This window comes from Corylus avellana, chromosome ca6, assembly GCF_901000735.1.
Source record: "Corylus avellana chromosome ca6, CavTom2PMs-1.0".
NCBI classification, from domain to species: Eukaryota; Viridiplantae; Streptophyta; class Magnoliopsida; order Fagales; family Betulaceae; genus Corylus; species Corylus avellana.
Window position 1 is genome coordinate 1,205,550 of NC_081546.1, and position 23,583 is coordinate 1,229,132.

General features: G+C 35.7%; 5 protein-coding genes across 7 annotated transcripts; 4 read left to right on the forward strand and 1 right to left on the reverse strand.

Moving 5' to 3' along the window:
* Nucleotides 1–91: 91 nt before the first annotated feature.
* Nucleotides 92–3,027, reverse strand: LOC132185949 (thioredoxin-like 4, chloroplastic). 3 transcript variants are annotated; one of them, XM_059599768.1, is made up of 4 exons: nucleotides 2,946–3,027; nucleotides 935–1,535; nucleotides 770–823; nucleotides 92–475 (listed from the first exon to the last, which is right to left on the reverse strand). In XM_059599768.1, the coding sequence occupies exons 2-4, from the start codon at nucleotides 1,382–1,384 to the stop codon at nucleotides 362–364; spliced, it is 618 nt and encodes a 205-aa protein (XP_059455751.1). In that variant the 5' UTR covers nucleotides 1,385–1,535; nucleotides 2,946–3,027; the 3' UTR covers nucleotides 92–361. The 3 variants fall into 3 exon arrangements, with proteins under 3 accessions (XP_059455751.1, XP_059455753.1, XP_059455752.1); XM_059599770.1 differs by lacking the exon at nucleotides 2,946–3,027 and adding an exon at nucleotides 1,635–2,938; XM_059599769.1 differs by lacking the exon at nucleotides 2,946–3,027 and having other exon boundaries at nucleotides 935–1,628.
* A 1,615-nt stretch (nucleotides 3,028–4,642) lies between these two features.
* On the forward strand, nucleotides 4,643–6,469 carry LOC132185950 (sterol carrier protein 2). Its single transcript, XM_059599771.1, has 4 exons — nucleotides 4,643–4,911; nucleotides 4,997–5,057; nucleotides 5,930–6,032; nucleotides 6,132–6,469. The coding sequence occupies exons 1-4, from the start codon at nucleotides 4,780–4,782 to the stop codon at nucleotides 6,211–6,213; spliced, it is 378 nt and encodes a 125-aa protein (XP_059455754.1). The 5' UTR covers nucleotides 4,643–4,779; the 3' UTR covers nucleotides 6,214–6,469.
* Nucleotides 6,470–9,655: 3,186 nt separating this feature from the next.
* Nucleotides 9,656–12,634, forward strand: LOC132185948 (alpha-amylase-like). The gene is made up of 4 exons (XM_059599766.1): nucleotides 9,656–9,784; nucleotides 9,876–10,005; nucleotides 11,137–11,921; nucleotides 12,206–12,634. Exons 1-4 carry the CDS (start codon nucleotides 9,701–9,703, stop codon nucleotides 12,455–12,457), a joined length of 1,251 nt encoding a protein of 416 aa, XP_059455749.1. The 5' UTR covers nucleotides 9,656–9,700; the 3' UTR covers nucleotides 12,458–12,634.
* A 4,693-nt stretch (nucleotides 12,635–17,327) lies between these two features.
* On the forward strand, nucleotides 17,328–20,328 carry LOC132184237 (alpha-amylase-like). Its single transcript, XM_059597792.1, has 4 exons — nucleotides 17,328–17,473; nucleotides 17,570–17,699; nucleotides 18,831–19,615; nucleotides 19,900–20,328. Exons 1-4 carry the CDS (start codon nucleotides 17,390–17,392, stop codon nucleotides 20,149–20,151), a joined length of 1,251 nt encoding a protein of 416 aa, XP_059453775.1. The 5' UTR covers nucleotides 17,328–17,389; the 3' UTR covers nucleotides 20,152–20,328.
* Nucleotides 20,329–20,695: 367 nt separating this feature from the next.
* Nucleotides 20,696–21,621, forward strand: LOC132184476 (pentatricopeptide repeat-containing protein At2g04860-like). Its single transcript, XM_059598122.1, has one exon. The coding sequence runs from the start codon at nucleotides 20,769–20,771 to the stop codon at nucleotides 21,351–21,353; it is 585 nt and encodes a 194-aa protein (XP_059454105.1). The 5' UTR covers nucleotides 20,696–20,768; the 3' UTR covers nucleotides 21,354–21,621.
* The last annotated feature ends 1,962 nt before the right edge of the window (nucleotides 21,622–23,583 follow it).

The window sequence follows — 23,583 nt, forward strand, 5'->3', positions numbered from 1 at the left end:
AAAATTTTGCTTCAGTCAGATCATCTTTAAGAATAATATATAGGATGATCACTGAAATTATAATTTATACTTGAGAGATAACCCATGGATCAAATCATCAAGAAGCCACATCTGCTTCAATTTAACTTTTAACATAAATACATTACATAATGTATAGTAGAAAATGAATCAACATTTAATGGTATTAAACAAATAACAAATGAGCACCAGTAATATACAACATTACAACTTGAATAGCACATTGATAGATTTCAGAATGTTCTATAACACTTGATTATGTCTGCCTCCAGTCGAAGTTCCCCGTCATTAATTATCCTAGAGGTGCAAGGACTAGAATCATAATCAGATCAGTTTAAGCACCTTAGGATGAAGGATATGTGTACTTAAGAATGGCTGCATCAATCCTCTCTTTGTCTCTGGTTGGGAATGCTTCCAACAGGACCCCATCTTTATAGAAGTGGAAGAGAGGCACTGTCTGCATCAGTTCATGTCCATTTTTACCATCAATGGATTAGGGAAAGGTTATAAGTCAATCATGGTAGGCCATGATACATGATAGAAAAAATTATATTAAATTGCATTTGAATTAGGATCCTTAGAACACCCATCCTACATTTAAACCTGAGAATAGCATAGGCCACAGAAAGTTAAGAACTACCAGATTTTTGGAGAAAACCATGTTCTAAATTGGTGATCTCTGCATCAAGTTCTGAAAATTCACTCAACTTTAAAATAAGATTGGACTGAAAATTTATTACCAAGAAATTACCTTGATTCTAAGTCGTTCAGCAACCTCAGATTGTTCATCATACTCATCAATTACCTGCAATAAATAGTATTACAAGTTCTTATTCAGAGTTGATAAAAGATAATTACCGTGCTAAATTTGATGATCGAGATTAGCCAAGACAAGTTCAACTAGTATAATGCTCACATTGTGCTTTAAGAAGATTACTGCAGCATCTTGATCGCCAGATCCCCTGCATAATTTTGCAAACCCTTGCTCTATGTATTTGCAGCTTCCACAAGAAGTGCGATAAAAATCTACCACAACTAAAGAATCTGTTTCTTTGGCCTTTTCAAGAAGTTTGGAGAATTCCTCATCGGTCTTAAATTCTCTAACACATTCAACAGGACAGAGATCTTCATCTTCATCAGACAATTCTCCCTGATTCTCATCAGCCACTCTGATTCTTTCAGCTCGGAAAGTGTCCAAATTTCTAATGGTAGAAGGGACTTTTGCCCTAAGAAGACATAATCTAACATGACTTCTCTCATGAAGAAAGCTGGGAACTATACAGGGAACTCTAGAATCAAGCTGTCCATTTGGGTTCTTTCCAAAATCAAAATATGCCTTGCAATTAAGAATATTCTGCTTTTGCATGACAGCATAGAGCAAACTCCAAATAGCAATCTATATGCCAATTAAACTGAAGATCTTTACAAGATAAATCTTCGAAATAGGTCAGCTAGTGCAAATATAGATGCTTCAATAGATCTTCAATCCAATCCTTATTTTTACTTTAATCCATTGCCTGTATAATGTGAAAGAAGATAAGCATCAGAATAAGAGACAAATCTCATGAACATTATAGCATTTTCCTACTTCAAAATTAGGGTAAACTACAAATTACCTCCATGTCTTTTAGAAACCGTCACTAAATCTGCCTGTGGTTCAGAGCGAAATGAAATGATCATATTTTCCATTTCAATTGATGGAATCTTCCGTGTGATTCATACATGTTCAAATACAAAATTTAGCCATCAATTGGCCTTTGATGGGACTAAAAGTTTTATGGAAAAGACAAGAGAACAACTTTGTTCCTAAACTTGGAGGCATAACAGCAGCTCTGTTCTTACTCATTCAGAGATCAACAAAGGGCTAAATTTTGTGTTTCATGCAATACGTGCATGTTACATGAAAAAATCCAATCAATTGGGATTGAAAATATGACAATTCCTTCAACTACAGAACACAAGGAGATTCAGCGACAATTTCCAAAAGACAAGGAATTTGTAATGAGGGCTGCTAGGTGTCCCAAAATCCTTCCCAAATGATGTGGAAAGCACTATTTTGGGAAGGAGAGGGAGACAGAGGAGAGAGAATGAGAATTTTTTAAGGAAAAAAATGCTTGCCACATCATTTGGGAAGCATTTTGAGAAGAATCCCTTGGGATGTCTAGCATTATCCATTTGTAATTATTATCCCTAACCATAAGGAGGCAAATTATACCTAACTTCACCCTAGAAATTATACAGCATTTGTAAACAAAGACAAAGGAATTCGGACTATTCTAGGGTGTTCACTGAATTTAGAAGGTCTTCGTCAATGGAGCAAAAAACAATATGACAATGCAGTCTATAAATATGGATGTTTCTATAATATTCATGTGACCACTGAATCCAAATGAACTCTCGCAGCTAGCAAAGATGGACTACCAAATCTCACAAATCGTTATAAAAAATTGGCAAAAATCTGCCCTTTTTTTTCCTTTTCTCTACTGCAGCCCCCAAAAAGCATTGGATGCAAGAAAACATATAAAGAGAATGGTAGATTTTGGTGGACAATCCTGCATATCTTCACTTCAAATAAAAGAAGGAAAATAAAATTTCCGTGAACCATAAAAATTTTGGATCATATCCAACCACTTCAAATTATATAATTGCTCACTTTACTCACTCCAGAAGCTTTTGATCATATCCAACAACTAAAAAGATTGGAACTTTGTGGGTGACAAACACAAACCCAGTAATCATTCTCAATTCCCAGAAAGCCTGGCCAAGGACACATACATTCCCATTCACTTTCAACAAGCATTTTTCAAAGTAGCAAGAATAACCACCATACTTTCAAGCTGCCATAGATACCCAGACGGTTTTTATGTGTGCATAATCAGAATCAGAACTGCAAGATAGCATTCGTAGAGGGGTTCTGTGGTGCTTACCTCTGGCAGTTGGGGAAGCGCGCGCTTTGCAATAGGTGCTGAAGAAGCCTCCAATGAGAGGACACAGTACCACCATATCCTGACCACATACCATCTAGTTGCTTTTCTATTTCTACTTAGACTTTTCCATCGGTGTACTTGACTTGGTACTGTTCAATCAATTACTGCTACATCTTCTACAGTTTTTAGACTATTCTGAATTTAATTATTTTTTAAAATATTAAGTCACTGTTGGATTTGTTACTTCAACTTTTTTAATATTAAGTTTCTTAACATTTAATGCATCAACCATTAAATTATAATTTATGTAACACTTATTTGCATAAAATGTGAATTAGGACGAAAATTGTTTTGAAAGTTGTTGTACTCAAATATTTTTTTGTTATTTTCAGATAAACAAATTTTATTGCTAATGCTAAAGCTAAAAAAAAAAAAAAAATAGAAGAGACTATATTTCCCCATTTAACTACTACTCTATTTGTGATCTACCCCAATCTACCTTTGGGATTGATATGTCCTCCCTCTGGGATCTAAAATGACAAAAATACCTTCAATCTACCATTTTCTCAACTCTAGCTTCTTCTTTCTTTCTTTTTTTTAAATTTTTTTTCCTGAATTTTGTTGTCTTTTTTATATTTTTGTTTTTATATTTGCAAAAATTAAAATATTTAGAAGATATTGCAAATAATATGGTAGTTACTAGTTAGACAGAAATCAATATAATTTTCTTAAAAAAAAAAAAAAAAACTAGAAGAAAAGTGGATACATAGCCGCTTGTTTTGGGCCAGAGATATACAAATTCTTAATTTGGAGTTGACACTTTTTGATCCAAGATTCAGGATGACTGAGCAAGACAAACTCTAGCCCATTTCATAATGATGTTATGGGCTGGGCTGGGCTGGTCCTGATACCAAAATCAGCTAACAAACCACGTACTACACAACCCAAGTTGACGAACAAAGTATACAAGAGCCAACAAAATAAAAACATAAATTATTTGACTAGAATATGTTTCATCAGTTATTGTTTAGTAGCAAATTTCTTATAATTAATAGATAAATGAAAAACCTTAACTACATCATGGGCAAGTCAAAATCATATTGTGGCCAAAAGAAATATTTAAGAAAGAGGAAATAAAAAGTTTTTTTGTTTTTTAGTAAAATAACGGTAAGAAAAACAAAAATATTATCATATATTTAAGATAACATTTTTGGTTGCCTTGATTTAGGGATCACTTAAAGAGTGTGTTGTAATAAGGAGCATTTTAGAAATTTATTCTTTACTTAAAAAAAAAAAAAAAATTGAAAAATCTGTTGCTAATATTCTATTGGGAAATGTTAGGTGTTTTTCTAGTGTTTTTCTGGTATCCTCCTAACTGTGATGTAACTTTTAAAATTTTCGTTAAATTTAAAATTATCATTATTAACTTTTAATCTATTGATGATTTTAAAAATTATATCACAGTTGAAAGAATACGAGAAAAACACTAAAAGAACATCTAGCATTTTCCTATTCTAAACCACACAAATTTACTTGAGAGAAATCAAAACATAAAGATTAATTAATTTGACAAATTAAATAAAATAAAAGGCGAATTACACTACATTTGGCACTTAACAAAAGCTACACGTCATCTCATCTCCTAAAACTACCATAAAAATCTGGTTGGAAAGCGTGCCGAATCCTTCATCAATGCGTCAGCTCAACCAACTCCTCACCCTCATTCACACGGCAATAAAACGCCGTAGTACTGATCGTTACAAATCTCATCACATGGTTTCCGAGTCAAGAAGAATTACACGTCCCGAAGAGCGAGCTAGCGAGAGACTAAGCTATGGCGGATTCCACCAACCAGCTCAAGTCCGACGCCTTGCTGGAGCAGATGAAGCAACACCTGGCCTCCGATGCCGGCAAGGAGCTCACCAAGAAGATCAACCTCGTCTATCAGTTCAACATCGCTCCTAAGGTACACCATTTCTCGCTCACTCGCAATTTTACGTGTATTCTCTCATAGACACCCAATCTGATCCAGGCTGACTTTTGAATTGTAGAAAATCGGATTCGATGAGGTAATCTACACCGTTGATCTGAAGAAGGGGGAGGTCTGCAAAGGTTAGGGCCTCAGGCTTCTAATTTTCTCATCTTGCTTCGTTTTTGTTCTAATTCTATTCATTTAGTAATAGAAATTATCGATTCATTACCAAATTGTGACGAGTACGGATCGCATTGAAACTTGAATCACTTTCCTGTGTAATTAGTTGTTGTAATTGCTCCAAATTCAGTAGTTAGCGGGCAAATTCAAATGTTATGCGTCTAAGAAAGAACGGAATTGTTGAATTTCTAAGGTGTTTGACCTTTTTTGTCGCTATGATGGTTCGTAAAATAGCTGGAGGATTCGAGGTTAGGAATCGAATGCTGTAGTTGTTTAAGTATGTATTGCATTCTACTCTGATTTGCACACAATCTGTCATGGAACCTCGTTGGTTTAATTGGGAAATTTTCTGTACCTTAGTCCATAGAGTGGAGGCTATTGAGAGGGTGTGCGAACTCTGTAATCTTCATATTTGATAGTGGATTTCTTATTGTTGTGCTCATTGTTAAAGTATTAGTCAAATGACCTTTTCTATCTGTTTAAGCTTTTGGAATAATTATTGATTTAATATAGTATAAGAGCACAAGTCTTGAGTCAGACAATTTACCTTAGTTTTAGTTAAATATTTCACATGTTGAAGCATATAAATTTTGGTGTTTTTGTATTTTTTAATGTTTTCTCAATTTTATTTTGTTTAAGATGCTAAGCAAAAAAATAATTATTAATCGTTGGTGTCATTTTTGCTCATTATTTGCCCGCAAACCGTATATTGAACAGTAATTCATAAAAAATGTGTGCATATTTCATTTTGTTAGAACAATTCAAAAATCATGTAAATACTATGCTTTTGGGTTATATGTCGTTCCGTCTTTGAAGTTTTGTTGAATTATAGGGCCATACGAGGGAGGAAAGCCCGATGCCACGTTTTCCTTCAAGGATGAGGATTTTGTTAAGGTTGCCTTGGGGAAGATGAATCCTCAAATTGCTTTCATGAGGTGCAATCTTGCTGCTGCATTCTAAATATATTTGCTATCACTTCCCCATCGTTTTTGTTTACATGTTGACATTCTTTTTGTGATATCTAATGAGTGCAGGGGTGCTATGAAGATTAAGGGCAGTCTGAGTGCAGCACAGAAATTCACTCCTGACATTTTCCCGAAGCCTTCAAAGATGTGAGCTGATATGTTGGGGGGTTAATTACATTAGGCTTCCATCCATTATCTCTATGAAACGGTAGAGCTTTAGACTGAAGTATTTTATCAATATCTGTCTTCAATATATTGCATAATCTTTCTTGTGTAGCAGTAGCATGGTGTGAATCAGGAAGCTTTTCATTCCTGGTGGACCTTGAAATATAAAGATGCAAAATCTTCTTTGCCGGCCAATTTGGACGTGCTTGTTTCTTAAATTCAATCTATGTGTGAATTGTTGATTTGTCTTCTCTGATGCATAATCAGCAATGGGGTTTTATAAGTTTCAATCATTTCACCCCAAAATAACTTATTGTGCGATTCATGGTTTTGTCAAGTTCACCATCGGATTAGATTCCCATTTCTGCCTGGCATGATTGCTAGTTATTGTGCGATTCATAGTTTTTTTTTTTTTTTCTTCAGACCCTATATATCCGCTTGCACTGTCTTTCTGAATAAAGTGTATTGCACTCGTTAATGCCCTTTTGGGATTTTAACTTTTTCAAGTTGTCAACTACCTAAATGTTACCTGTGCCAGGCCACCTTAATTAGGGATTCTGCAGAAATCTCTAATGTTGTACGTGCAGGTGTCACATGTATAGTTATACACGTGCGCACACTGGTGGTCGCCATGTGTTTGAGAGGAATCCTTACCTTGCTTTCTTGGTCTAGAGGTTGGAAGTGAATTAGGCTCATTTGCTAATGTTTTTTACTACTGCGTAAAAGTATAATATATATAAAAGGTAAGTGATATATAATATATCATATCTATTATCTGATGATAACTATTAACTGATAAGTGATGCTGTGAGTTTGTGATATATTCGTTTTTAACATTTTTACTTTAGGTTGTAAACGCTCCTAAATCTATTTTACTTTAGCGTTTATATATATATATATATTTTGTTTAGGTTTGTAGTAGTAAATATTTAGTGTTTAATATCATAAGGATGAGATTTGTAGTAGATATATATGTAGATGGAGTTGCTTAATCTCATGTATTATGACAGCTTTTAAAATGAATTTTTAGGGCATTTTTAAAATATATTATTATTATTATTATTATTTTGTTTTAAAGGACTTTTAAAATATATTATGAAAGCTTTTGAACAACCACAACAAAGCCTAGCTTATTGGACCAAAAAAACTCTAATTGTTTTTTTAAAAGGGCAAAAGGCTAAATTAAGCCCAAAAAGTAGGCTTAGTACCCAAAATAGGTCCAAAATGTACAAATTTTTAAAAACCCGGTTACCGGTCCAAATTATCGAGTGCCAACCGGTAACTGAGGAGTTATTACATAATCGGGTAACTGATAGCCGGTTTTCTAAATTCAACAATCGGGTACTCTTGTTTCGGTTAGCGATTTTAGCCAATAATTGGTAATCGGAATTGAGTTAACACCACTACTATGAATGGTTGGACAAGACGCGATATTGATGAATGCCGGGTGAAGAGCCGGTGGAGCTCGGCTGTAGATTTGCCGTGAAGGACCTAGATAGAGCCATGGAAGGCGACTGGGAAGCTCCTGTGAAAGGCTAGAGGAGGTGGTGGCGCTGGGCCATGGAAGGCCGGAGGTGGTGTGGCAAGGTTGTGAGTGGGAACGATAGTTGGTGGCTGACGATGTTCTCCCCGGTAGTGGCAAAGGCTGGAAGCGGCAGTGGTTAGAATTGGGAAGCAGCGGTTGGTGTTGCAAAATTGTTCCTTTTTTATTTTTTATTTTTTTCTCAATAAACTAAACAATAAATTGAAGAAGAAAGAAAAAAGAAAGAAATACACAAGACCATTGGATCGTACTGGCGTTAGCCTATTGGCTATTGCTATGATACCATGAACAAATTTATAATTAAATAAAATAAAATAAAATAAAAAAGATAAAAAGCGAAAATAATACAATTACACAAAATTTCACGTGGTTCAGTCAATGACTTACGTTTACGATTATATTCTTATTCCGTGTTATCGTTTATAATATAAAATACTCTATTTATTTATAGAGTTTACACATATATATAATCTTAATCAAATTTCATAATTTAAGGTGATCAAATCATTAACATATTCTTAAAATTAAGATAATTTAATTTTCATCAAATTTTTAACTTTAAAATCATTCAAATATACTTTAACATTCTATCTTTCTAAGCATTCTTTTGACCCCCAAAGACATTTGACATTTGGAAAAGCTCTTACCGCAAATTGAGGTGACATAAAATGTGAAAGCATATATATCTTTCGCGGCGACCTCAAATAGATGACTTCGGCCATTTGTGGCTTAAAATAGACGCCATATTGTCGTTTCATTTTCATTCTCATTCATTTTATCTTATTGTGGGATTTCACTATTGTTGAGGATAAGGTCAAGATAAAATAGACAGTGGATTATCCACTTATTAGGTTTCTCATTTGTTCTTCCATTTATTTCCATTTATGGAAGAAATAAAATAATTAAATAGACTGTGAGTGATATACTCCACTATCTCATTTGTTCCTTACGAAAGAAGTAAAAAAAAATGTTTAGCTTCATTATTCTACGCACTTTATTCATCTATGTACCATTGAATATGTAAGACGAGATATATAGAAAATGACACTAAATACATTTTATAAATAAAAGTATAAAGTTCATTTAATCACTTTAAACTACTATTTTAATAATAGTTTACCCTTCAAACTATCAAAATAATGACAATGTACCCCAAATTTTAACAAAATGACGAAATTACCCTTACTAAAATAAAAACAAAAATACCAAAATTTATTTTTTTTTTTCAAAATTGTAAGCGTATTTTTGTCTTATTGAAAATTTTATAGGGGTAATTTCATAATTTTGCTACTATTGAGGAGTACGTTATCGTTTTTGGTAGTTTGAGAGGTAAATTATCGTAATTAATAGTATGGAGGATAAATTGCCATTTGAGTGGTAGTTTGAGTGGGTTAATTAAGGGGAGGTGAGAATGTGACATAGCATTTAGGCATTCTGAGCTGGCTATAGTGATAGAGAAATAAATGGAACAAAAAAATACACTGATTTTTTTTTTTTTTTTGTAAGTAGAAAATAGACACTATTATTTGGTAAAAGAAATGAATAAAAAATAGCAAGAGTGTTTTTATTTTTTATTTTTTATTTTATTTTTTTGTTTGTTAATTTTTTTAATCAGTGAACAGGAAATAAAAGACCCAAAAAAAAAAAAAGTCGTTAACAAACGCGGCCTAGTCTCCTTTTGGTTTTTCCTTCGTCAATGCATCTCTCATTCCGTGTATTTTACGCTTAGATTTTTCTCCTACTTTCTTGACTGTCTTGATCGTTTTCCCATTTGATTTTTCTTGACCGTCCATTTTCTTCCGAATATTTGACAATCTATTTTCTTTCTTTTACGTCTAGAGTGTCACACACGCACGGTGCGAAACTTCGAACCAGACAACGATGCCTATAAAGGGAGACAGAAGTACCCAGTCCCAAAACCATCAACGCCATGAAGCTTCTAACAGGGCTCTGCTTCCTCGGCTTCTTCATTTCTCTCTCACCCTCCATGGTGGCCCCGGCCATACTATTTCAGGCATGGCTCGCAACCCATTACTCTCTCTCTCTCTCTCTCTCTCGTATATGCATAATGGAACTAATTGTTCAAGATGATGATGATATGACAGGGGTTCAATTGGGAATCAAGCAGTAAAGGTGGATGGTACAACATACTGAAGGGCTCTGTTCCTGATCTCGCTAATGCCGGAATCACTCATGTCTGGCTTCCTCCCGCTTCTCAATCTGCTGCTGACCAGGGTATTTCTAATTTCTTGTTCCGCAGGCGAATTTCGTATTCAATCACATATTTTATAACAAGTTACCCATGATGGCAGTTTTCTCTATCTGTTTTTTAGCTAGATCTTGAGTTAGTTCCGGCAATTGCTCCCCAGGGTATCTCTAATTCCATGTTCTTCTGCATGCTTATTTTGTATTCTCTTTACTCCTGGACTATTCATCTATTTTACTCTCATATGTCTAAAAAATGACATTTTACTCCCACAAAATATTTGACATTGACAAAAAAACTCATGTTTACATTTTGCCCTTGAAGTAATTTATATTTTACACTTTATTCCCGATTTTACACTTTACCCCCCACCTCCCAAGCCTTGATATTTTGTGGGGGTAAATAATAAACATAAATTACTTTAGGGGTAAAGTCTAAACATCGGGAGTTTTGTGTTAAGGTTTGAAACTTTCGGAGATCTTATGTCACTTTTTAAATATTGAGAGTAAAATTGCAAATTCATAGATACTTTAGGGGGTAAAAGTTATTTTTCCCTATTATATAACATCTGAACCATGATCTAGTTTTCGAGCTACTATATGGATCTAACATCATAACGTGAATCTAAAATGAAACCATTACGAAATTAACTGATTGGAATTGATGGATTGACTTGTTTAATTAAATTGATAGGATTAAGGTTGACCTATATAGGCTTATACATATGGTTCAACATGACTCGAATATGACATTTAATGTGGTCAATTTTTTACATGACCCGTTAACTCGACTTGAACTCAACATGAAATTAGTAGATTAGTGTTGAGGAGTTTGACTTATTTAACTAAATGTGCTAGGTTAGGGTGATCGATATATTCTTATATCAATGCCTCAATGCAATATAAACCCAACATGCGAACACGAATTACAACCCCTATTTTGAGTAGGTCTTCCAAATTCGACTTGGCCGGATGTGTTAATTATGTTTTAATATACTTTTTGTTCCATGATACTCTACTGGAATGAAGTCGATCGAGGGTCAATTTGAGTCGATACATGAAGAAAGTGTTGATAAATAATTAAATTTATTATTTTCTGTTAAGCTTTTAAGACAATCGGTGATTTAAGGTCAATGTATGTCTCTCCTTGTTTTATTCCAGGATACTTGCCTGGAAGGCTATATGATCTGGATGCCTCAAAATATGGTTCAAAGGATGAACTGAAATCACTGATTGCCGCTCTCCATGAGAAGGGAATTAAAGTTGTTGCTGACATAGTGATAAACCACAGAACTGCTGAGAAGAAAGATGGGAGAGGAATTTGGAGCATCTTTGAAGGTGGAACTTCGGATGGAAAACTCGACTGGGGGCCCTCCTTCATTTGCAGGGATGACACTACCTACTCTGATGGCACTGGGAATCTTGACAGCGGAGAGGCCTATGAACCTGCGCCTGACATTGATCATCTTAATCTACAGGTACAAAAAGAGTTGTCTGAATGGATGAATTGGCTGAAGACTGAGATTGGATTTGATGGGTGGCGATTTGATTTTGTGAAGGGGTACGCCCCAAGTATTACAAAAATTTATATGGAACAAACTAAGCCAGATTTTGCAGTTGGGGAGAAATGGGATTCTCTTAATTTGACAGATGGTAATGGACACCGTGGTGCTCTAGCTGATTGGGTACAAGCTGCTGGTGGTGCTGTAAATGCATTTGATTTCACAACCAAAGGGATTCTTCAAGCAGCTGTGAACGGAGAGCTCTGGCGATTAAAAGACTCTAATGGAAAGCCACCAGGGTTGATTGGAATTAAGCCAGAAAATGCAGTGACATTTATTGACAATCATGACACTGGGTCTACTCAAAAGATTTGGCCATTCCCCTCCGATAAAGTCATGCAAGGATATGCTTACATTCTCACCCATCCTGGGACCCCAAACATAGTACGTAATTTCTGTCCTCCATCTTATTTGTTTACATAGTTTTAATTATGATCCTAACTGCCTCACGTGGCTTAACTGCAATCTTAATCATTCAGCATTAGAATTGCCACCACATCTTTATGTACAATCTTAACCATGTGTATATATATGTCCTTGGATTTTCAAAAATGAGTTGTACATGAGGTTTATATCAAATTTTCATTCTAAATATGGCTAATAATCCGTCAGTCATATTATACTATTATTGTTGACTGGAAGAGATGGTCGTCGTATATGTTGTGCAGTTCTACGATCACTTCATTGAATGGGGTCTAAAGGCGGAGATAAGCAATTTGACAGCAATTAGGAGCCGGAATGGGATCAATGCCAGGAGCACAGTGAATATTATAGCGGCTGATGCTGACTTATATGTAGCTAAGATTGACGACGCGATCTTTATGAAGATTGGACCAAGGTTTGATGTTGGAAACCTTGTTCCCTCAAACTTCCACGTTGCCACCTCTGGCCAAGACTACGCTGTGTGGGAGAAAAACTGATTTTGTATGGAATGAATGCCACAATGGTTCAAGAGGCCTCTTGCTGATTGATTCTAAGAGATTTCTGTCTATGTTGACTACAATAAATTTGTCAGTGAAAAATAATCATTGGGATCTCTTTACAAATACAAAAATGAAAGAAACAGTTCAAATGGGAGATTAGTGAAGCTTTTATTTTGTCCATTGGTTCCTACGATTCCATTGAATTTTGAATTTCTCTTGCTTGATTGAAAATTCAGTTATTTTAACTACATAAAATATTTACCATGTAAATTTTCCACTTAACTCCCTCCATCACCGAGGAGAAAGACATTTTTTTAAAAAAAAAAATTGTTTTTTTATAATAATCACAAGTGCTGTCTTGGAAAAATTATTCTTAACTTCTAAGAAAAAAATATTGTATTAGCTTACAAACTGGTTGCACGTAGAAGCGCAGTTCACTACTTTGAATCTCCCTCTCCTTTTTGTGTGGACATGATAAAAATAAATAAATAAATAAAACGATTGGACGTACAAATAGTTTTAAAACTACACCGGAATGCGTAAGTGCGCTCTGCGTGTAGTAAAGATAGCAGCCGGACGTCTCAACTGTCAAATCTCGCGCCAAAGGGCAGAGTATGAGCTTGTCCCGTACTGTGGGTCTCTCTCCAAGCCCTTCTCTTTCTTTCTTCCACACCGTGTTTAAATCTTACATTGAAAGCAAAAACTCTGGCCGGGCTTTGGTCCTCTTTCGCCAATTGTTGCAATCCAATGTGAGACCCAATGACCTCACTTTCTCTTTACTCCTTATGGCCTGTGGATCGTCTTCGTCTTCCTCTGCTTTGAATTCAATGAAGGAAAGACTAGAAGCAAATCAGATTCAGACCCACTTGGTGAAATCAGGCGGGGACCAATTTGTGTATGTAAGTACCGCCCTTCTTAATTTATATATGAAATTGGGATGTATAAAACATGCACAGCTAATGTTTGATGATATGCGTGATGGAGATGTTGTCTCTTGGAATGCATTGATTTGTGGGTATTCGTGAAATGGGTATGATTTTGGTGCGTTGGAACTCTTCGTTCAAATGCTTTGAGAGGGTTTTATCCCTAGTCACACGACTATGGTTAGTTTAGTTCCATCTTGTGGTCCGCGTGAGCGTGGATGACGTGAATCTCAAGCGCTTTTGTTTGAGGTTGCCGCTGCTGTTTTTGGTTGTTTGTTTTTGTTTGTTTATGTTCTGGCTTTCAAGTCGAGGACGGATAATTTTCGGTGTGAGGGCTTATCTCTCATGGCCGGTTAAATAAAAACTTTTGTTGTTGAGACATAATCAACCCATCTCTTAGATCTAGTTTACCAGGAGCAGATCTATGCCATAAATGAAGTTTGTACATGGGTGAGATTGGAGGTCATAGATACAATTTGATTGTTAGATATTTCGATGTATCTACAACTTGGAAATCACATGGCTTCTGCCTATTTTCGTAAGAGCTTTATACTTTGTGATGCAAGAGCTTTATGCTCTAAATCTTTTATGGAATGAGAGGATGTTTTACTTATTCAATATATATATATACACACTATGAGTCTGTGATATATTCTTATCTATTTTACTTTAGCGTTTACTATTATTTTATATATGCATTTTTATTGTTTTGTTTAGGTTTGTAGTAGTAAATATTTATTGTTTAATCTCATGTATTATGAAAGTTTTTAAAATGAATTTTTAGGCACTTTTAAAATGTATTTTGAACAACCACAACAAAGCCTAAATTATTGGACCCAAAAAACCCCAATTTTTTTAAAGTGCAAAAGATGGCTGAATTAAGCCCAAAAAGTAGGTCTAATACCTAAAATAGGTCCAAAATGTTCAAATTTTAAAAAACCCGGGATCCGATTTTCTAAATTCAATAATCAGGTACCCTGGTTTCGGTTAGTGATTTTAGCCAATAACTAGTAATTGGAATTGGGTTGACACCCATACTATGACTGGCTGGACAAGACGCAATGTTGATAAATGTTGGGTGAAGAGCTGGTGGAGTTAAGCCGTAGATCTGTCGTGAAAGACCTAGACAGAGCCATGGAAGGCGGCTGGGAAGCTCCTGTGAAGGGCCAAAGGAGATAGTGGTGTTGGGCTGGGTTGTGGAAGGCCAGAGGTGGCGTGGCAAGGCTGTGAGTGGGAACGATACTTCTCCCCGATAGTGGCAAAGGCTGGAAGCGGCGGTGGTTAGACCTAGGAAGCAATTGTTGGTGCTGCAAATTTGTTTTTATTTTTTATTTTCTCAAGAAACAAAACAATAAATTGAAGAAAAAGAAGTAGAAATACATATGACCATTGGATCGTACTGGGGTTAGCCTATTGTTATGATACCATGAAGAAATTCATAATTAAATTAAAAAAAAAAAAGAAGATAAAAGCAGAAATAATAAAATGACGCAAAAGATTTCATGGGTTCAATCAATAACCTATGTTTACAGGATAAAGCCCAAATAGCTACATTATATTCTTTTTCCTTGTTATGGTTTATAATATAAAATGCTCTATTTATTTATAGAGCTTACACATACATATAATCTTAATCAAATCTTATAATTTAAGGTGATCAGATCATTAACATATTCTTAAAATTAAGCTAATTTAATTTCCATCAAATTTCTAACTTTAAGTTCATTCAAATATACTCTAACATTACAACATTCTTTTGACATTCGGAAAAGTTACTACAAATTGAGGTGACATGAAATGTGTAAGGATATATATATCTTTCGCGGCGAGTTCAAATGGATGACATCGGCCATTTGTCTGCTTTTCCAGATTATTTGGATTAGGGATATCTAATGTTATGGTGGCTTAAAATAGACGCCATATTTTCGTTTCATTTTCATTACCATTCATTTTATCTTATTGTGGGATTTCACTATTGTTGGGGATAAGGTGAAAATAAAATAGACAGTTTCTCATTTATGGAAGAAATAAAATAATAAAATAGACTATGAGACTATGAGTGATATACTCTGCTATCTCATTTGTTCTTTACGAAAGAAATAAAGAAAAATGTTTAGTTTCATTATTCTATACACTTTGTTCATCTATATACCATTGAATATGCAGGAAGACATATATAGAAAATGACACTAAACACATTTCATAAATAAAAGGGTAAAATCCACTTAACTCCTTAAACTACTACCCCAATGACAATTTACCCTCCAAACTACCAAAACAATGACAGTGTACCTCCCAATTTTAACAAAATGGTGAAATTACCCTTACTAAAATAAAAACAAAAATACTAAAATTTAATTTAATTTTTTTTTAAAAAAAAATTTAAGGGCATTTTTGTCTTATTGAAAATTCTACATGAATAATTTCATCATTTTGCTAGCATTGGGGAGTACATTGTCACTTTTTTTTTGTAATTTGGGAGGTAAATTGTCGTAATTGATATTTAAGTGGACGTTATCCTAAATTGTCATTTGAGTGGTAGTTTGAGGGAGTTAAGTGGACTTTACCCTAAATAAAATAATGTTAAAATATTATAAAGTAACCTCTTTTATCGACAAGATAAGGATAAGTAAATTGAGGTAAGATAAATTTTCTTTCTTTTGATTTCTATTCTCACAATAAAAATATTGACAAATAACTCAAAACACATTGACACAAAAGGAGAGGAATAGGAGAATAATTTTAGGTGGTCTACTTGTGTCATATTTAGGATGATGTGGCTATTAAAATTATCATTGAGATTGTGATTGATCATTATTGAATTTTGGTCAAATGGTGATTTTAATAGCCACATAATTCTTAATAGGATACAAGTAGGCCTTCTATAATTACTCGGAATATGATGATGGACTTGATTCATTTATGTTGAGAGTAATGTTATCATAATTAAAAATTAATTTTATACACTCCACTAAATATTATAAGAATCATGCCACGTATGCCTTGAAGAATGAAGTTCTTAAACAATACTGGGAGGTCAGAACGTGACATATAGGCCGCGTTTGTTAACGACTTTTTTTTTTTTTTTTTTTGGTCTTTTATTTCCTGTAACAAACAATAAAAATAAATAAAAAAATAAAAACACTCTTGCTATTTTTTATTCATTTCTTTTACCAAATAACAGTGTCTATTTTTTACATAATTTTTTTTTTTTTTAAGAAAAAAACAGTGTCTATTTTTTTGTTCCATTTATTTCTCTATCACTATAGCCAGCTCAGAATGCCTAAATGCTATGGCCGCGTTTGTTAACGACTTTGGGTCTTTATTTCCTGTAACAAACAATAAAAAAATAAAAAAAAATAAAAACACTCTTGCTATTTTTTATTCATTTCTTTTACCAAATAACAGTGTCTATTTTTCACATAATTTTTTTTTTTTTAAAAGAAAAAAACAGTGTCAAATTTGACACTCTCGACGTACGTCAAAGAAAGAAAACAGATTGTCACATATTCGGAAGAAAATGGACGGTCAAGAAAAATCAAATGGGAAAACGATCAAGACATTCAAGAAAGTAGGAGAAGAAGGGCACGCCGCGTGCTCTTTTGTTTTACCCGGAGAAAAATCTAAGCGTAAAATACACGGAATGAGAGATGCATTGCCGAAGAGAGATGCATTGCCGAAATACACGGAATGAGAGATGCATTGCCAAAGGCAATGTATCTTGCCAAAGGCAATGTATCTCTCATTCCGTGTATTTTACGCTTAGATTTTTCTCCGGGTAAAACAAAAGAGCACGCGGCGTGCCCTTCTTCTCCTACTTTCTTGAATGTCTTGATCGTTTTCCCATTTGATTTTTCTTGACCGTTCATTTTCTTCCGAATATTTGACAATCTATTTTCTTTCTTTTACGTCTAGAGTGTCACACACGCACCGTGCGAAACTTCAAACCAGACAACGATGCCTATAAAGGGAGACAGAAGTACCCAGTCCCAAAACCATCAACGCCATGAAGCTTCTAACAGGGCTCTGCTTCCTCGGCTTCTTCATTTCTCTCTCACCCTCCATGGTGGCCCCGGCCATACTATTTCAGGCATGTCTCGCAACCCATTTACTCTCTCTCTCTCTCTCTCTCTCTCTCGTATATGCATAATGGAACTAATTGTTCAAGATGATGATGATATGACAGGGGTTCAATTGGGAATCAAGCAGTAAAGGTGGATGGTACAACATACTGAAGGGCTCTGTTCCTGATCTCGCTAATGCCGGAATCACTCATGTCTGGCTTCCTCCCGCTTCTCAATCTGCTGCTGACCAGGGTATTTCTAATTTCTTGTTCCGCAGGCGAATTTCGTATTCAATCACATATTTTATAACAAGTTACCCATGATGGCAGTTTTCTCTATCTGTTTTTTAGCTAGATCTTGAGTTAGTTCCGGCAATTGCTCCCCAGGGTATCTCTAATTCCATGTTCTTCTGCATGCTTATTTTGTATTCTCTTTACTCCTGGACTATTCATCTATTTTACTCTCAGATGTTTAAAAAATGACATTTTACTCCCACAAAATATTTGACATTGACAAAAAAACTCATGTTTACATTTTGCCCCTGAAGTAATTTATATTTTACACTTTATTCCCGATTTTACACTTTACCCCCCACCCCCCAAGCCTTGATATTTTGTGGGGGTAAATAATAAACATAAATTACTTTAGGGGTAAAGTCTAAACATCGGGAGTTTTGTGTTAAGGTTTGAAACTTTCGGAGATCTTATGTCACTTTTTAAATATTGAGAGTAAAATTGCAAATTCATAGATACTTTAGGGGGTAAAAGTTATTTTTCCCTATTATATAACATCTGAACCATGATCTAGTTTTCGAGCTACTATATGGATCTAACATCATAACGTGAATCTAAAATGAAACCATTACGAAATTAACTGATTAGAATTGATGGATTGACTTGTTTAATTAAATTGATAGGGTTAAGGTTGACCTATATAAGCTTATTTATATGGTTCGACACGACTCGAATATGACATTTAATGTGGTCCATTTTTGACACGATCCGTTAACTCGACTTGAACTTAACATTAAATTAGTAGGTTAATGTTGAGGAGTTTGACTTATTTAACTAAATGTGTTAGGTTAGAGTGATCGATATATTCTTATATCAATGCCTCAATGCAATATAAACCCAACATGTGAACACAAATTACAACCCCTATCTTGAGTAGGTCTTCCAAATTCGACTTGGCCGGTTGTGTTAATTGCGTTTTAATATAGTTTTTGTTCCATGATACTCTACTGGAATGAAATCGATTGAGGGCCAATTTGAGTCAATTCATGAAGAAAGTGTTGATAAATAATTAAATTTATTATTTTCTGTTAAGCTTTTAAGACAATCGGTGATTTAAGGTCAATGTATGTCTCTCCTTGTTTTATTCCAGGATACTTGCCTGGAAGGCTATATGATCTGGATGCCTCAAAATATGGTTCAAAGGATGAACTGAAATCACTGATTGCCGCTCTCCATGAGAAGGGAATTAAAGCTGTTGCTGACATAGTGATAAACCACAGAACTGCTGAGAAGAAAGATGGGAGAGGAATTTGGAGCATCTTTGAAGGTGGAACTTCGGATGGAAAACTCGACTGGGGGCCCTCCTTCATTTGCAGGGATGACACTACCTACTCTGATGGCACTGGGAATCTTGACAGCGGAGAGGCCTATGAACCTGCGCCTGACATTGATCATCTTAATCTACAGGTACAAAAAGAGTTGTCTGAATGGATGAATTGGCTGAAGACTGAGATTGGATTTGATGGGTGGCGATTTGATTTTGTGAAGGGGTACGCCCCAAGTATTACAAAAATTTATATGGAACAAACTAAGCCAGATTTTGCAGTTGGGGAGAAATGGGATTCTCTTAATTTGACAGATGGTAATGGACACCGTGGTGCTCTAGCTGATTGGGTACAAGCTGCTGGTGGTGCTGTAAATGCATTTGATTTCACAACCAAAGGGATTCTTCAAGCAGCTGTGAACGGAGAGCTCTGGCGATTAAAAGACTCTAATGGAAAGCCACCAGGGTTGATTGGAATTAAGCCAGAAAATGCAGTGACATTTATTGACAATCATGACACTGGGTCTACTCAAAAGATTTGGCCATTCCCCTCCGATAAAGTCATGCAAGGATATGCTTACATTCTCACCCATCCTGGGACGCCAAACATAGTACGTAATTTCTGTCCTCCATCTTATTTGTTTACATAGTTTTAATTATGATCCTAACTGCCTCACGTGGCTTAACTGCAATCTTAATCATTCAGCATTAGAATTGCCACCACATCTTTATGTACAATCTTAACCATGTGTATATATATGTCCTTGGATTTTCAAAAATGAGTTGTACATGAGGTTTATATCAAATTTTCATTCTAAATATGGCTAATAATCCGTCAGTCATATTATACTATTATTGTTGACTGGAAGAGATGGTCGTCGTATATGTTGTGCAGTTCTACGATCACTTCATTGAATGGGGTCTAAAGGCGGAGATAAGCAATTTGACAGCAATTAGGAGCCGGAATGGGATCAATGCCAGGAGCACAGTGAATATTATAGCGGCTGATGCTGACTTATATGTAGCTAAGATTGACGACGCGATCTTTATGAAGATTGGACCAAGGTTTGATGTTGGAAACCTTGTTCCCTCAAACTTCCACGTTGCCACCTCTGGCCAAGACTACGCTGTGTGGGAGAAAAACTGATTTTGTATGGAATGAATGCCACAATGGTTCAAGAGGCCTCTTGCTGATTGATTCTAAGAGATTTCTGTCTATGTTGACTACAATAAATTTGTCAGTGAAAAATAATCATTGGGATCTCTTTACAAATACAAAAATGAAAGAAACAGTTCAAATGGGAGATTAGTGAAGCTTTTATTTTGTCCATTGGTTCCTACGATTCCATTGAATTTTGAATTTCTCTTGCTTGATTGAAAATTCAGTTATTTTAACTACATAAAATATTTACCATGTAAATTTTCCACTTAACTCCCTCCATCACCGAGGAGAAAGACATTTTTTTAAAAAAAAAAATTGTTTTTTTATAATAATCACAAGTGCTGTCTTGGAAAAATTATTCTTAACTTCTAAGAAAAAAATATTGTATTAGCTTACAAACTGGTTGCACGTAGAAGCGCAGTTCACTACTTTGAATCTCCCTCTCCTTTTTGTGTGGACATGATAAAAATAAATAAATAAATAAAACGATTGGACGTACAAATAGTTTTAAAACTACACCGGAATGCGTAAGTGCGCTCTGCGTGTAGTAAAGATAGCAGCCGGACGTCTCAACTGTCAAATCTCGCGCCAAAGGGCAGAGTATGAGCTTGTCCCGTACTGTGGGTCTCTCTCCAAGCCCTTCTCTTTCTTTCTTCCACACCGTGTTTAAATCTTACATTGAAAGCAAAAACTCTGGCCGGGCTTTGGTCCTCTTTCGCCAATTGTTGCAATCCAATGTGAGACCCAATGACCTCACTTTCTCTTTACTCCTTATGGCCTGTGGATCGTCTTCGTCTTCCTCTGCTTTGAATTCAATGAAGGAAAGACTAGAAGCAAATCAGATTCAGACCCATTTGGTGAAATCAGGCGGGGACCAATTTGTGTATGTAAGTACCGCCCTTCTTAATTTATATATGAAATTGGGATGTATAAAACATGCACAGCTAATGTTTGATGATATGCGTGATGGAGATGTTGTCTCTTGGAATGCATTGATTTGTGGGTATTCGCGAAATGGGTATGATTTTGGTGCGTTGGAACTCTTCGTTCAAATGCTTAGAGAGGATTTTATCCCTAGTCACACGACTATGGTTAGTTTAGTTCCATCTTATGGTCCGCGTGAGCGTGGATCACGTGAATCTCAAGCGCTTTTGTGTGAGGTTGCTGCTGCTGTTTTTAGTTTTTAGTTTTTGTTTGTTTATGTTCTGGCTTTCGAGTTGAGGACGGATAATTTTCGGTGTGAGGGCTTATCTCTCATGGCCGGTTAAATAAAAACTTTTGTTGTAGAGATATAATCAACTCATCTCTTAGATTTAGTTTGCCAAGAGCAGATCTATGCCATGAATGAAGTTTGTACATGGGTCAGATTAGAGGTCATAGATACGATTTGATTGTTAGATTTTTCGATGTATCTACGACTTTGAAATCACATGGCTTCTGCCTATTTTCTTAAGAGTTTTATACTCTTGTGATGCAAAAGCTTTATGCTCTGAATCTTATATGGAATGAGATGATGTTTACTTATTCAAAATATATATATATATATCAATTGTATTTATATACTACGAGTCTGTGATATATTCTTATCTATTTTACTTTAGCGTTTACATGTATTTTATATATGCATTTTTATTGTTTTGTTTAGGTTTGTAGTAGTAAATATTTAGTGTTTAATCTCATAACAATGAGATTTGTAGTTGGAATATATGTAGATGTAGTTGTTTAATCTCATGTATTATAAAAGTTTTTAAAATGAACTTTTAAGGCACTTTTAAAATGTATTTTGAACAACCACAACAAAGCCTAAATTATTGGACCAAAAAAACCCTAATTTTTTTATAGTGCAAAAAATGGCTAAATTAAGCCCAAAGAGTAGGTCTAATACCTAAAATAGGTCCAAAATGTTCAAATTTTAAAAAACCTGAAATCCGGTTTTCTAAATTCAATAATCAGGTACTCTGGTTTCGGTTAGCGATTTTAGCCAATAGCTAGTAATTGGAATCGGGTTGACACCCATACTATGAATGGCTGGACAAGACGCAATGTTGATGAATGCGGGGTGAAGAGCAGGTGGAGCTAAGCCGTAGATCTGTTGTGAAAGACCTAGATAGAGCCATGGAAGGCGGGCTGGGAAGCTCCTGTGAAGGGCCAAAGGAGATAGTGGTGTTGGGCTGGGTTGTAGAAGGCCAGAGGTGGCATGGCAAGGCTGTGAGTGGGAAAGATAGTTCTCCCCGATAGCGGCAAAGGCTGGAAGCGGCGGTGGTTAAACCTAGGAAGCAGTTGTTGGTGCTGCAAATCTGTTTTTATTTTATTTTTCTCAAGAAACAAAACAATAAATTGAAGAAAAAGAAGAAGAAATACACATGACCATTGGATCATACTGGGGTTAGCCTATTGCTATGATACCATGAAGAAATTCATAATTAAATAAAAAAGAAGAAGATAAAAGCGGAAATAATAAAATGACACAAAAGGTTTCACGGGTTCTGTCAATAACCTACGTTTATAGGATAAAGCCCAAATAGTTACATATATTCTTTTTCCTTGTTATGGTTTATAATATAAAATGCTCTATTTATTTATAGGGCTTACACATACATATAATCTTAATCAAATCCCATAATTTAAGGTGATCAAATTTTTAACATATTCTTAAAATTAAGCTAATTTAATTTCCATCAAATTTCTAACTTTAAGTTAGGGTTTTCTCGCTTTCTCTCTAGTGTCGCAGCCTCAGGTAAGCCCCCTCCCCCATGGTGAGGGGAGGAGGGATGGCCGTTTGCTACCTCCCTCCTCCCCCTCGCCTGCCCTTGCACCGTGTGCCAATAGTTTACTTGATGTCCCTGGCCCGGGTTGCCTCCTCCCTACCTGTTCTCGACCGCCCCTTCCTCTTTGTTCCGCTTTTGTCTCTGGCGGGGCTCTATGGTTGTTTTCTGTTTCTTTCCCTTTTGTTTCTTTGCTGTGTTTTTGGTATGTTGTTCTTGTAGCTTTGCATGTGTGCCACTTAGTGTGGGTGCTGATTTTGGAGTTTCTTTCAAACTCCCCTTGTTTTGTTTTGTGTTCGTCGCCGATCTCCTCTGCCCGCTCTGCCGCCCACCGTCCGCTGCTGGGTTTTTCCTCGCGCCCCTCCAACGAAGAGCCTCAACGCCCCCTGCTGCGATGGTTTTCCGGCCAACTGGCGATCGGCTTCGCCTCCCTTCGTCCACTGTTTTGGGCCTTTTTCCGCGTCCCCGCCGCGTCGAGCTTCCAGCGTTCCCTTCCGGTGTCGGTCTTTGGCGAGTGCACTATCGGCATCCACGCTGTGTGTGCATGTTCCCGTTTTGTTTTACTTTCCTTGTATTGTCTTTGTTTCTGTTTTTCCCTGTATGCATTTCATTCATGTTATTTGCTTGTAATAAAGCTCTGCCTCTTTGGTTC